The following is a 15,069-nucleotide window of genomic DNA, read 5'->3' as shown; positions in this document are numbered from 1 at the left end:
CACAGCTCTATTTAGTCCTCCTGGTTCAACGCAATGCTCTGCAAAAAATAAATTAAGAATCGCAGGTTGCCTTGGGATGGCATTCTGGGGGTACGGCTTCATGCATAGAGATGGACTCGACACACGGTTTGCAACTCCTCATACAAGGACGGAATGTCTGAAGCAAAGGGGGCTGCTTCACCCACCCTTGGGGTCAGTTGAGCATCCTGCCCTCCGAACTCTGAGCCTGGGCAGAAACTTGGGGATTCAGGGACTGGCGATGTTTATTTGTGCTACTCTCCATGGCATTTTAATTAGTAACTGTGCGGATTTAAAACCTTTGAATGGACACACAGGGGCAGTTGTGCAGCCCAGCTTTTGTGTCTCCACTCTCTCAAAAAAATCCTGTTTGAGGACATCAGCAGGAGGTTAATGGAAGCTTTGATAAAGTTCTCCAAAGCCTTTTATTGTTGCTCAACTACAGACCGGACTCTGCTGTCTCTCTGGCTGCTTTCCAATTAATTTAGTCCGCTGCAAAAACAACTAGAAAATTTAGAAGCCCATCTAAACATTTGGTAGCCACAAACATTCTTGGGCAAAGTCTCCTTCGATATGAGTCTATTTCCTTGTCAAGTGTTTAAGGGAAGTGCTCGGACTGGACGACAAGCTTTGTGAGTGTGAAATGTCAGCAAAAGGAAACACGCTGTTAAATAGTCCAGAGCGAAGCTGCAGGACCGTATCTTCATCTCTGTCAGTTTGGTAACTATTCATCTGTACCAACATCACTGAGACCAGAACCTGGTCAGATTTGATGCCTCCTAAAAGTAAATTTATATAATTTAAATATAGTCAGTGCTACCCAGTCCTGAAAGTAAATGCTGTTTTCCCCAGGAGGATACATAACTAATGTCCATTTTCCATAGCAAACCATGAGAACTTTTTTAAAAATGTGACCAAACCTTTCTTTAAATGCTGCAATTACTTCTTGGCACTATCTGACATGCAACTTCTCTAAGCTGCTCACTGAACCTTGAAGTCAGTTATTTACCAAGAATCTTTAGAAAGCACTTTTTTTTATCCCTTCCGACCAAGGCTTGTAACCCCCACCTTGAATACAAATTCATGGAAATGGGTGGTGCAGACAGCTTTGCCAGCAAGCAGGCAGTTGTTATTTTAATTATTATTTCTTTGTGGAAAGCTGTAGTTACATTAAAATAATAATTTAATCCCTCCCAACAATAGTTTTCCCGGTTTTGTTTTTAAGATGGGAGCACGTATGCTTATAACTACGCATTTATTACAGACCATCAGTTAAAGCCTGTGCAAGAACACAGAGCTGTTAATAAGAAACTCCCACTTGCATCTGCCAGCTTGGAGAAGCTCCTTACTCAGACACATTATCTTATACACATAATTAAACGTTCAGCAGAAGAAATCTGAAGTGGTCAATACATGACATCTCTGAGGCTCTGAGAAATCCCACGCTAAACGCTGAAAATTGCCAGTCCTGTTTGCTTCCATGCAATTCCCAAATTTCTTGTGCTGGGATCACTTATCTTCTTTGTGGATCTCCCACTGCGTTTATATTTGAAAGGTCTGTGGTTTCCCAAAATACATTATTTGGTTTGCTTCACAAGTCCTTGCGGTAACGCCCTGCAGTGTAAATCTTCAGACAGCAAAACCCAAAACACAACAGCCCGGGAGAGCGAGGGCAGAACGCTGCGGGTCCCGCTCCTGCATAGCCCGGCGGGTCACCTCGCAGGCTATGGCAGCAAAAACCTACAACAGCTGACAACTTGTCCCATCCTTCTGCTTGAAAATGTGTGTACAGGGTGTGTGTGGGGGGATTGCTGCTTACGTCTAGCAGATAAATGTGAAGCCTGAGAAACCACACTGGTTTAGATTCAAAATAAGAAAGTTGCATACAATTATTCTGGAATTCTGCAAGATGCTGCAACAAATCAGTCGGAATGTCATGCTCACGGATCACCCCTTTTTTAAGTCCCTGCTTACTAGTTTTGAATCTTTTTGCCTATTGAATTCACGCTTGAGACAGCTCCATTTGAAGAACAAGGACACTACTGATCCATCATCCTTAGAACAAACACCTTTAAAGAAAAATTTAAAAAAAACCTTTTGCAACGTCCCTTTTCCATTACCCTGACATTTTGCAGAAAAAATAATGCAGCAGCTTACAAGTATCACACACACATCCCATGCTCTGGACATCTGGCATGTATCCAGATGTTTGCCAAGAGATTATTTTAAATCAGGCTTTGGGGAACTGGGTGGCCAAGGTGCTGTGACTGTTTATACACACCCAGCTACGTGCACGAGTTTCCTCCTGGTGTGTGTGCCTGTAAAAGGACTCCTGGAACAGGCTATTTGTAGCTTTTGGCTGCAGGGAACGAGTAACTGGAAAGGGTGGGACCATGGCGGCAGCAAGTACTTAGGAGAAAACAAAAAGTGGCTCGACTCCTGGATGTCTAGGAAGGCCAGAGCCAGGTGCTGCGGTGCCCAGCGTGGGGAGTGCCACGCGCTCCTTCGTTTGGGCAAAAACACGAACTTGCCCACATTCACAGCTTCCAGGTTAGGCTGTTGCACGCTTCCCAGCTGGTCCAAAACACCCGTCTAGTAAGAGTCTGTCCCAGCGTCTTGCCCGCCCAGACCTCACCAGCACCACCTGGTGCTGGCACCACCCGCGGGAGCTGGACTGGAAAACCCACCAGCCGGGAAAGGCAACCTGACCTGCACCAGCCTCTCGACATCCTCTGCAGGCACTAACGTGATGTCAGAACAGAAAATGCTATTTTAGAGGGTCTGAGAAACTCTGACACAACTGTATGATGAATCCTGGCTTCCAGTTCACAGAGCTCCCTCCCCGGATCTTTGGAGATTAAGTCTTACTTGGCATTACACAGGCCCTCAAAATTGTGTTTCAATAAACACAATAAACAGGTCATCACCAGGCCTGCATTAAAAAAATAAAATTTTTGCAACAACTGAGCATAAAACTATAGCAGTCTAAACAACTAGAGACCTTGCTGGCTTGTGAAAATGAAATTAACTTCTGTTACCACCTCCCTGTTGATAAGATTCTCAATATGCACATAAATATCACCACATATAAAATCAATAAATGTTATGTTCCCTCTCAGCAAATAGAATTGATTTACTGTTATTCATACTGAAACCAGGACTGTAGTCAAAGAACATCACAGAGTCTAGAAAATCAGATGGACGGATCGATCTTCAGAGTATCTATTAATTTTATTTTCCAGTACTAGTTTAAGGGGATTCATGCAGTCACCTAAAGAAAGCTCTGCGACTGAAATCTACTCAACAATGTCTTTTGATGTTTCACTGCAGAACAATTCTTTATAGATAAGTTATAAATATCCAGGAAAGTAGCACATTAAAAAGAAAATACTGAAAAGCCTTCAGTTTCCTGGGCTTGGCATGTGTTGCTTTTGATCTGCCTGAGCAGCTATTACTTTGTCGATATGAGGAGTGCACACTGACCAAGGGCAATGTATCTCCATGAATTTTTACTGACTGCAAATTTAGCTCTGCACAGGCTAAGCCACGCTGGCAGAATGTAAGACCTTCTATGCATTTTCTGTGCTGTTCTGAACAACACGTGAGGAATGCTAATCAGCATTTGAAAGGAAACGTGGGCTTTCAAAGAAGACGCACCAAAATGCACAATGGGAATATATATTCCCCTACCAAAAATCTAGTAGAACTTGTGAGTCATCTGGAATCAAATAACTGCCACTTCTTTCCCCGCTCCCATTTCTAACTTAAAACAAAATCATCCTCAAAGGATCTGGATATTTCAGATTTATTTTTCTTTTTCATTTTAGTAATGGAATTAAGACCATAAACAACAAAGAAACCTAAAGGCTAAATAAACCTGAGTAAGAGCTGACATCTTCCTTCCCTGCACCAAATGTCAAATTTTGGGTTCATCACAATTTGGTCACCACAACTGCAGCCTGTCCCAGATGAACACTCGATTCCCGCGGGTCCTTCCAGCAGCGCTCAAGTCCTGGTGGCACCGTGACCCATTTAATTCCTGCCTGGAAAGGGAGCCGGAGCCTGCAGGGCTGTGAGCAGCAGGCCGGGGAGCTGGCAGCAGCGGGAAGGACGCAGCACAGCAGCCCTGCCGCCCGCAACCCGCAGCCAGACAGGCAAGGTGTGCGGGATCGCGGGGACAAAGGAGCCGGGGAGAAGAGCGAGGGCAGAGAAAGGGAAAAATGGGGCAGAGCGCCTGAGATGCAAGAAAGATCAGGTTTTGATCCTCAGCACAGGCAGCTTGAAAACATCCAGTCTCATGCAATGCGAGAAAGAGTAAGTTTATTTATTCATATTGCATTTTCATCCTAATTGGCACATCTTGCCTCCCTCTAGCTGTGCTGGACCACTTAAGGAAGCACTGAGCCCAAGGTAACCTAACAAGGTAGCAAATCAGCAGGCACGCTGTTTATTCAGAAATACCAACCATGTTAACTCCAACAAGCAAAGGAGCAAGAAGGACACCCATTCCTCATAACATGGGAACAAAAAGAAGGGCGGAAAGCAAGCAACAGGAAAAGTTTGGATTTTAAATCTTGTTTAGAGCTTGTGCAGGCGCTCCCCCGCACTGCTCCCCTGCCTTACGGATGCCTTCAGCATCCCTGCAAACCCGGGTCCGCGCGGTGCTGCCCCTCGGACACGCACAGACCAGCTCACCGCGAACCCGGCTGTCAGGCTGAGACCCAAACAGCTCGGCTGTATTCTTTAATAGAAATATAAACTGTACGGTGCCTCTTCAAAAAACCAAAAGCTTCCTGCTTGCTGTGAACAAGGTCTCTTTATTGAGAGATTTACTTTTAATTTTGAACAGCTTCGCAGCATTATCCTTAGGGGGGAAAAAAAAAGAGCACGGAGATTTTTGAGCTATTCAGTCAACTGCTTGGTAGGGTTTCTCAGTGAAATTAGCTTCTCCTAGCAGCATCACATGAGAATTGTGGGTTTGTATCTCTTCCACAAGCCACTTCACATTTTTAAAAGATGGACAAAGTGCTGATTTCATTCCATCAAAAACAGCCACAAAATTCACCACTCCTGGTGAAGTCCCTTAATACCAGCATTTCCCAGTACACATTGTGATATGGGCACTGGCTCCAAGTTTCAACGGCTCAGTGTTCCAGCCTTTAACTTTTTTTTTTCCTATTAAATCTTATATGGGAAGAGAGGGGCAGTTCCCACCTCAAAAAAAAAAAAAAATATTATACTAAACATATAGAATAGCGAGCTGAATTCACCATTCAAAATTCTTAAAAAGCCACAACACTGAAGTATTTCACTAGGAGACAGAAATTTTTTCTTGGTTCAAAGTCTGCAATTTAGATTCTCAAAAAAAAAAAAAAAAAGAAAAAAAAGCTATAAAACCCAGGACCTTTTCAAAAGAAGCAGGAAAACTACTTTTTCAAATGCTTTTTGATCCTACTTTGAATGGCAAAAGCTTATTTTAATTTAAACATTTTTCTACAGTATTGGAAACTGAAAAGAGTTTCTAAACAAAGGGGGAAAGTAAACTGCCTCATTTCATTATCTCCAGAAGTAAAATGGCAAAAGGAAAATAAAAAAAACACCTGTGCCTTTCAACTTTTATGTCATTGCAACACATTTCTTCAATTTTGTGCTGAATATACCAGTACCTGATTTCTCATTGCTTTCTGTCTGTCTCCAAATGCATATCTCCCATAGGGGCTGGCACCAATGCAAGCAAACATACAAATACACGCATTTCTGGTTCTAACGGTAAAAACTGCGTTCTAACATTTCTGTATATTTTCTTCAAATTATATGGTTGCATATTTGTAAAGTCAATTTGAGACTGCTGCTAAGAGGAAGGATTTCCTGGTCCCTTGCCTATTTATCATCCTCACTGAATTTAATTTTAAGATACACCTCTTGCAAACAATTCCAGCAAATTCCCCAGAATACGACCCAAAAACACTGCTCATATCTAATGAACTAAAGAGCCACATTAACAACTTTATATATATATATAAAAAATGTTGGAAAGCACAAGCATAGACAGCAAAACCAATAAAGTTGTTTAGAGATTTTCAGTATTGGTAGTTCCATTTTTCTTAGCAAAACAGGAAAAGAGTGTGATTCAAGGAGGAGCTCGGCTCTACTCTGAATTCAGACATTTTTGCTAAGAAACCACGGTAGCCTTACATTAGTGTAAGAAAGGTGCAAAATCAAAACCAAGCCTGTGCAAGTGTTCTATCATCACAGACATGATTTCTTTATAATGAAATATAGTGGAAGAAAATGAGCGGCACAAGAATTTTAATGCACCCCAGACACACATTTACAATGATTAAACAGATCAGTACTTGTAAAACCCAAGGGTCCAACTTCACAAACCTTTACTCAAGCAAGCAGTTTCACTGAAATCAATGAGATTATTTGCATATATAAGGACTATTTATCTCAGTTGAGATCTGCAGGGTTAGGCCACACATTTCTATTTAGATCTTCTCTGCAGCAGGATACACAAAGTTGTATGAAGAACGGGAGAACACTGGCAGCTCAGAGTTAATTTTCATTTGTACCGGTACGGTTTTCTCCGGCCCTCTGAAGCATTTGATAGACTGGGCATGTTTCATAATTGGATACGTTGGCAAAAATACAAATTTCCTGATGTGAAGAACTGCTACTCATGGATAATAAACAAAATCAATTCTTATTTGCATATTCAATCAGATTTCGGTTTGCATATTAAAGCATAAGATGGTAGAATTTTCACACGGTAGATGGATCCCACTCACTTATTCATGCATATATGCATCCACTAATCCTTGCACATGCCAAAATCAGTCAGAAATACTCTCTTTGCTAGGCATTCATAGCACAAAAACACTGTCCCTGCTGCTGTTCTCAACCTTCTCTTTTCGTATAGCCTATGACAGCATTTTCCCGCAGCTTTCTCCCAAGACTCGGTAATAGCCCTGGCTCTCTATTAGTCTTCTTTTCACTAGGCAAAGCGATAGTTTGAATTTTTGAATCATAATTTAAAAGGGATGCTGTCAACTGTATGTGTAAAGAACAAAAAACACTGGACCAGATTTTCAAAGGAGCTTCAGCGTAGACTTGACAATTTTGCTTGTAACTGTCACTGCAAAATTGAATGTATCTCTCACTGTTAATACTGAAGTGTTCCAGACTACCATTAAAATTTGTAGATTTAGATGATGCATACCAATTTTTCATGCACATCTACTAGGAAACAGAATTCAAAATATTTATATAGTCCAGTGCTATCAAAATACACAATATTAACATTGTCTTACACACCCCAAGTCTAACGATAAACGATAACCTGGTAAGCTATGCTCTAAGGTGCTGAAAGGCTGCAATATCTGTGGGACTTGAAGGCAATCAGCACTGTGAGCAATTAGATAACAGGTTTGACGGTCTCGTAGCCAGTCTGACAGTCTGGATATCTAATTTGCATGTAGAAGAGTGTCATATTCAAATGTATATAATTTTGTGCATTAAATTAAAAATTGAGCTGAAACCCTGGGCTTGAAACCCTAACTAGCTGCAAACAAGAAATGTTTTTGCGTAATTAAAGAAAAAAAAATCATAGGAATGATCATCAAAACTAAACTGCAATCTGCTGCAGCAGCCTTTAGTAGGTCAAGCACAGGGGACTGGAAAAAGTAGAATGCCTAGGGTGTCTGAAATAATCAGGTATATGCAGAAATGGTATTCGCTCTCCCAGATGAGTGAAATGCAAAGCTCAGCCAGCATGAAGATGAAAGCTCATATAGGATTTCTAAAGTAATGCCAACTCTGATCAATTGCAATGTTGTTAGCAGCAGGTTAAGGAGGTATTTATTTAACAATGGGATGGAATCTAATTGACTTTGCAGGGAGAGGAGAGAGAGCAGGCAGGCAAGGGAACAGCAACTCATTCCTCTCTGAATCTTACGCAGCCCTTTTCCGAAGGAGACAGAAGCACAACCCTGCGCTCTCCATGAGCTCATCTGCCCTCTGCAAAACACCAAGTGCATATTTGTGTCCATGTGCAGGGCCTCCCCTACAAAGGGCCGAGCTGCTGGCGGCCCTGGCTCTGTCCCCTGGTGTGGCCCAGAGCTGCAGGGCTGCTCTGTTTCTGCAGAATGAATGGATGCCTCCCCGTGTCCTCGCAGCGTGCTGCAGCAGAGCTCTGCTCCCAGCCACGGGAGTCAAACCCTCCTCTGTTATTCTAGCTGTAAAGAATTTAAACTATCCATCTAAATAACCAGAAAATAAGGGTTTGACCCAGTTACGCATTTTAGGCCTCCTTGCATTCATTTGCTAATGCTAAAAGTAACGGAAATCACAGCTTTCCTGAAAAATACTGGCAGAAGAGAGAGGAAGAGAATTTGTGTTTAGGTTCTTACCCGCTTGGTTAGTTGTCACAGTGACTGACACCGCTTGGTCCTGGCTGGGATTTTGTTTGGACACTCCATTCACCGCCCAGACTTCAAAGGTGTAGTTCGTGTGTGCCAGGAGGTCGGTAATGGAGACTTTGGTGGTTTTCAAGCCGTTCTGCTGGGGGCTGAAGTGCACACCACTGCCACAGGACCGGCAGCGGCCCAGGTCACCAGCACCGCACCTCTTGCACACCACGTTGTAGGAGATGTCTTCACGACCACCTTTGTTCTGGGGGGCGCTCCACTCCAAGTTCACCGACGTCTCATTCACATTGGAAATCAGGTTCTGGGGAGCAGACGGAGGGCCTAGAAAGAAAAGTCAATGTGTTATTAGTAACTGGAAAAACCTTATATAGTGTCTTCAGACTTAGGGTCCTGGGTGATACCGGGCATCTGCACCTCCCAGTTACGTCAAGGACAGCAGAGACCACAGAGAATTTTACTTCTCCTTCTCTGTGTTCTTAATGAATATGAAAAATTAACTTGTAAGTCAATCTCTGGTCTTTTCATCTGATAAATTAACAGTATTTTCCAGCTCCAAATGAGGCTGAAAACCCTGTATTGCAATTAAACAAGAATGGTGTTTTTTTTCACTTTCACTATTTATACTTTTTTTGAAAAACTTAATATTTATGTATTTTACATTCATTTTTCCATTATCTCCCAAGCAAAGCATCATATGCACAATTCTTGCTTCTCCTGAGATTTACAAGGTCCTCCATTACCTACAGGCAGACTCTCACTGAAATTGTTGATCTCCTGATATTTTTTTCTTAAGAATAGAGGTGCAATATTTTCCAGACAAGTTGATGTCAGATCACATTCAGTGGATGCTGAAGCCCGTCAAGCAGGGAGCTGGACATGACACTCTGGGATTCAGGAAATAGATCTGAGTAGAAAACTAAGGCTTCAAAGGGGGGAGAACAAAGGTTACAACAGGGGAATGCTGGAGAGTGTGGAAGAATTGGGGAGGAAAATACGGTGAGCAGCTGAAAGAAGAGCTGATCCCACCTATTCTGGGATAGAGCATGAGGGTGCTCTGACTACCCACACAATACTTTGGGACAGGACATCAGGTAACTACTATACTGATTAGAAATGAAACAGAACCAACCTTGCAAAATGTAATGATCCAAACCAGAATACAGTAAAAATAGCAGTCCTTACTAATGACTCAGACCTTTGAATGCAAATATTATTACCAGAAAAATACTGGAAATAATGCCATAGAAAGTCAAAAATTCAATTTTTATTCAAGACACAGGAGAGCTTGTGAAAGTTTCTTAAATTTTATCAAAATACATTTGATGGTTGGAATTCAAAAAATATTCAACCAGATCTCCTAGCAGAAAAGGAAAGTGAAAGCTCTGGCAAATTTCATTCCAGGTTTTCCATTTCTGTTATTTGTCAAAAACTGGAAAAAAAATAATCAGCCAGCACCAACAGTTTCATTAAGTGTATAAATAAATCAATCATAATTTCTCATACATCAAAGGCACAAAAGCAGCCATCAGGGTCAGATGGGAACTATGCACACTATGGTGAAATTCTGCTGAAATTACAAAGTGACTCCAGCATGGCAGTGAAGAGGTTAAGCCATTAAGAGGTGACTCTGATGAAGATTACTTCTGGCTGCCTCGATTCATCAGGTGCATCTAAAACGCAGCCTGAGACCTGAGCTCACTGTGGAGGACAAGGGTTTGAGGGCTGCACCATGTCCTTGGGTCTGTGCTTGAAGCTGCCAGGCTGTAACACATGTGCAACAGGTAGGTTAAGAAAAGAGTCTTAAATTACGTTGAGGTCAAACGTATCTACTTATCTTCAATACCTAAATGAAAGGCCTCTGCTGCAAGAGTCGCTGAGCAAGGATTGCCTCTCTGTGCTCACTTCAGAAATACAAAATTAATATGTTCATTTTGCAAAGAGGGAAATCCTCTCTTCCTGCCAAACCTCTGAAACAGTCTCTGAGTTAATGGGGGCTGACAGGTAGAATTACTGCAAGAAGAGTGAGCCAGGGCCAGCCCCTGTGACGGGGAGTCCTCCTGCACCACTGGCTGCCATTCATGGCTTTTATTTATACGCTGGCAGCATTCAGGACTCCTAAGGACAAAACCCTTTTACTCAAAGATCAGTTATCAAACACAGTAAGAGATGTTTCCTGCTCCAAAATTGCTTAGAAACTAGCAGAGAAAGAAGGGAAAGAAACTGGTTTTAATCTCTGTTCATCATGTGGAAAAATGAAGTAGAGAGAGATATGGTGAGACGACAAGGGCACGCCAGACATGCCCTGCACATCTGGGCATGGGTCACAACTCCCAGCCCAGTGCAGGTGCCCTGCGCCCAGCTCTCCTCCCCCCAGATGCTGGGCTTGCCAGCCCCCCTGGGCAGGAGAAAGCAGTCTGTCCTCGGTCTGCAAATACATGAGCCTCTTCCTCAGAAATACACTCTGAGTGTGATGAGGTGGAAGACACTCCTGAAATCATGAACTCGAGCAGCAGTGCAGGAACTGATCTAAATCCCATCTACCCCAAAACTCCCCAAACTGCCTCACACCAGGGCTCTCTCTTCAGGCAAGCAGGTGCACAAGCTGACAACATTTGTCCCTCTGCTCTGTCAAGGAGGCAGGAGAACAAACAAAAGCCTCTGGAGGAAAGCACAGCCTCAGTGGACTGCAAACCTAAGCCCACGCTGTGCAGTGAAGGTCTGACCTAGGCGGTGGGAGCTGAGGACATCGATCCTCCCAGAGGCCCTTCAGCACTTCATAGCAGCGAGCCCTGAACAGAAACTGCTCCTGTGAGAAACGGCAAGAGCTTCACAGCGAGAAAAAGCAAAAGGCCTTTTCTTACAGAGGATTCTCCTGCTGCAATCACACCAGTGAGAGCATCGACTCGGAGCGCAGCCAGGAGAGCTGAGATAAGGTGGTGCCAGCGCGAACACCTCCCCAAGCAATGCCCGGCTCTGCCAGGGCTGCCCTCATCCCAGGGGGATGCTCGGCAAGCAAAGTGCTCCACAAGGAAGGGTCATACTGCCACAACTACGGTCTGAAAGAGGTGCCTTTTAGCTCAGATATAGCAGCCAGTTTGGGGTTAAACTCAGACTTACTCTGATGTCCATTAAGATATTTTCCAAGGCTCTAGGTCCAGTTTCACGTGGGAAAATGTGCCAGAATAAATCAAGCTCCTCAGAAGCAAAAAGTCAGTAATTAGTATGTGGGACAGGGCACTGCATCGTCTCAACAGAGACGCAATGAAGCAGAAAACCAGGGAAGCAGATGCTTGCAGGTCACAGAGATGTGTGTACTACCTCCAGCGTGAAAAGGAAGATGTGGGGGAGTCTCCAAATGGTGGGCTGACATTACAATGAAGGGAAAAGCAATTTCTTTTCTTTCTAGAGTATAGTTATCAATGGAGCTGCTGGCACTGGGAGTGGGGAATCATTTCAGATGGATGGGCCCAGTTTCAGATGTTGAAACACAGGGCATATCTGCTCTTTCAATGCTGATCAGGATTTGCTTTGTTTCTGAAACAGAGGCACTGTCACGAGATGAGAAGAAAACCTTTCCAGGGCTGTGGCAGCCGGAGGTACCAGTCAGTTCCCAGATGAAACCAGCGAGCAGGATCTGCAGGAACAGCGTCCTGCCAGCCAGACAACCCCCAGCACACAAACCCTCCATCCTTGGGCAGAAAACTCTAGCTATGGGGCAGATGAGAGGGGAGACAAGGAGCTGTGCCTCTGAAACACTGGTGCCAACTTCTGTGATTTTTTTCTCAAGTGATTTACATGATTTACAGCATTTTTATTAAAATTCCTGCTGATGGAAGCATGCTCTTGCATGAGCCATTCGGCACACATGGAGCTAGCACTGCCATACTGCCCAGAAGAGCTTAAAAATGTGACAGTTCCTACAGAAATAATATATACAAAAAAAATCTAGACATTATTTTGAAAACAACTAATTTTAAAGCTCATTTTATAATGTTAGGAAGCCAGGTGCTCTTGCTTTCCCTGCCCAAGACAACAGAACCCAAGGAATGGATCTGCAGAGCTGCTCACACCGTTCTCCTGTCGGGGACTGCAAAGAGGACACGGTTTGACCATGGGACCTGAACACAGGATCCTCACCCAGCACATTTACCAGCATCGTGAGAGGACATGGGGGGCTCCTCTGTGGGAACACAGGGAACGGAAGTTTTTAATTTTATTCCTGCGTGGGGTCCATAAATCTCGCTTCACAATAAACCCATCAAAATCAACTGAGCCATGAAGCAAATGGAAAGGCCCTGGGTGGAGCAGTTCATTGTGTGTGTCAGGGCTGAGGGAAACACTGAAGAGTCTGTTTAGCAACAAACAATCTTTGTCAAGCTAATCTTGCTATCTTCCTCAACCCTCCTATTAGATTTACTTAAACATATTGGGCAATGCAGATTGTTTGGTTTTCTCTTGCTGCAATAAGCTATAGCCATTACATCTCTCTGTCTCTTTCACCCACACACAGACAGATCTGTCTGTCTTGAGGACAATGTTGTATCCTATGTCAAATGAATATTCAGGAAGACTAGAGCTTTTAAGGGGTTAATAGCATAAGCATGACTTGTACTAAAAGGATTGATGTATTTTAGCACTCACCACAATCTCAGGCTGCACTTTAACTTTTCATCCATCAATATTTCTCTCCCTCCCTTCTTACAAAATACTTGTCCCTCTCCAGTCAGAAGCCTCCCACACATCACTGCAAGAGTGACAAGAGCCCTGATGAAAACCATGACAAGGGCACATAGCAACACCTGATGGGCTCCCTCCCACTTCCACCCCACAGGAAATCTCCATGTGCTACGTTAACCTGTGTGCCAGCTCTCTGTGGTCATAGTAAAGGACCTCTGTGATTCACACCAGGGATCAAGTCCAATCTGAGCACCAAAGTGACTCACGTACACCTTCCTTGGTGAAGAGCCAGTAATGAACTTGCTGTCCAAACTGAGGCACACCGGTGGGGTGCAGGTGGTAAGGGGGCCATGGCTGTGAAGCAAAGCAGGCTGCAGACTGACACTGGGCATAATGATGTTTCAGTAAACTGCTTATTTGCAAGGAAAATAATATTTTGCGTTTGAATCAGCTGCCCTACGCACTGAGGGACCATCAGAGGTTGTTGGCTCAAAGTCTGTCTGTTGTTCAGGCACCATCCTGCTGAGGAGGTTATCCCACAGCCCCTCTCCTGCCTCCACAAGATAACAGTGCAAGTGGAGGAGGTTTGACCTAGTGGAACCGGTGAAATTGTTCAGCCAGGGAAGTCTATCCTGAATGCAATGAACAATTTCAAAGGCAAATAGCACGAAGACGATTAGCTGCAACCGAGTGAACATTCCTGCTGCCCTCAGGGATGGGTCGCACCCAGCCCTTCGTGCCTGCCAAAGGGCAGCACGGGCAGCAGGACCCTCAGCATGCCCAGGGACTGGGTCTAACCAGGCTACACCAGCTGCAAGCTCAGCACCGCCACCGAGCCATCAGCCCAAAGGCAAGTGCCTGCCCCCTGACAAACTCTCTACCACAAACCCACGTCAAAGGCTGTGCTGTAGCTGGGCTCCTGGAGCTGGAGGGACTCCAACGAGACAGACAGACAGGCACGACTTGTCGGCTGCGCAGACAGACTCCAAACCAAGCCAGCCCACCCTTTCTCCCTACAGCTGTAAACCCAACCGATCTACGCAACAGAAAAATACCTCTGGAAACTAACCCTGGGATCTGAGGTTAGAACTCTAAGTGCACTGTGCTGGTGAACTGTATTTAAATGGTTATGACAAAGGTTTTAATATCCCTGATTTTACATCTTCCTTTTTTATTACTGATCTGCCCAGCAAGGTGCTTCTCTAAAAGTCTCTGTGGGTGTATGCAGTAAATTCAATTACAGTTTTCTACAACTGGACCAGACAGACTTGTTTGACATACAGAATATTGTCTTCACTAAACCAGTTAATTTAGTTCAGCAACACTGTATGGTTAGGAGGTGTGGATTAAAGCATGGAGAAAAGAGAAGACAAAACTGATTCCCAGCAAAACAGCTTCTGAGTGACTTTGTTGTCCCACAAATTGACGAGAAATACGGAGGACCTTGCAGCTTGGTTCTCTGCTGTCCCAGGCTGACAGGATGCCAGAATTCCACTGTCAGACAAGTAGCACGTCCAAATTTGGGGCAAACAGCTTTTGTTCATCTAAGTTATAGATGAGTAAAAAATTTCTTTTTCCTATTCTCAGAGGTCCAGTGGACAAAGCACTGAAGATAATGTGGTGGGCTTTGGTTTGGCCAATTTTATCTGGCCTGAGTAGCCATTTCATACTATTTTCTTAATTTGAAAAAAAAAACCTTATCACAAAACAAGCCAAAAAACATCTCAGCGCAAGGTTCTGACACTTAATGCCTTTAAACTGAATTTAGCACTTCTGAGAAACTCACTCTGATGGCACCCAAAATAAAGCTCTCTCCAGCCACAACAACTGCCTGCCCACACTCCTCCGTCTTGGCATGTCCCTGGCAGAGGGCTCCTTACCAGGAGCTCCTTTTTTATGCCAGCTTAGTCCTCAGCCATTAGCAGTGGTAGTGGATTATTTTGGC

The 15,069-nt window shown here is 43.9% G+C and overlaps 1 protein-coding gene across 1 annotated transcript in view; it reads right to left on the bottom strand.

Annotated features, from left to right (window-relative positions):
* EPHA4 (EPH receptor A4) overlaps nt 1–15,069 on the bottom strand; it is a 103,196-nt gene that overhangs the window by 39,724 nt on the left and 48,403 nt on the right. The window contains exon 5 of the mRNA XM_082056596.1: nt 8,430–8,768. Within this exon, the coding sequence (XP_081912722.1) occupies nt 8,430–8,768 (339 nt within the window). The remainder of the gene's footprint in view (nt 1–8,429; nt 8,769–15,069) is intronic.

The sequence above is a fragment of the Streptopelia decaocto genome (assembly GCF_964273445.1).
Source record: "Streptopelia decaocto genome assembly, chromosome: 6".
NCBI lineage: Eukaryota > Metazoa > Chordata > Aves > Columbiformes > Columbidae > Streptopelia > Streptopelia decaocto.
Note: the sequence above shows the minus strand (reverse complement) of the source record. Positions and strands in the feature narration are given on the sequence as shown.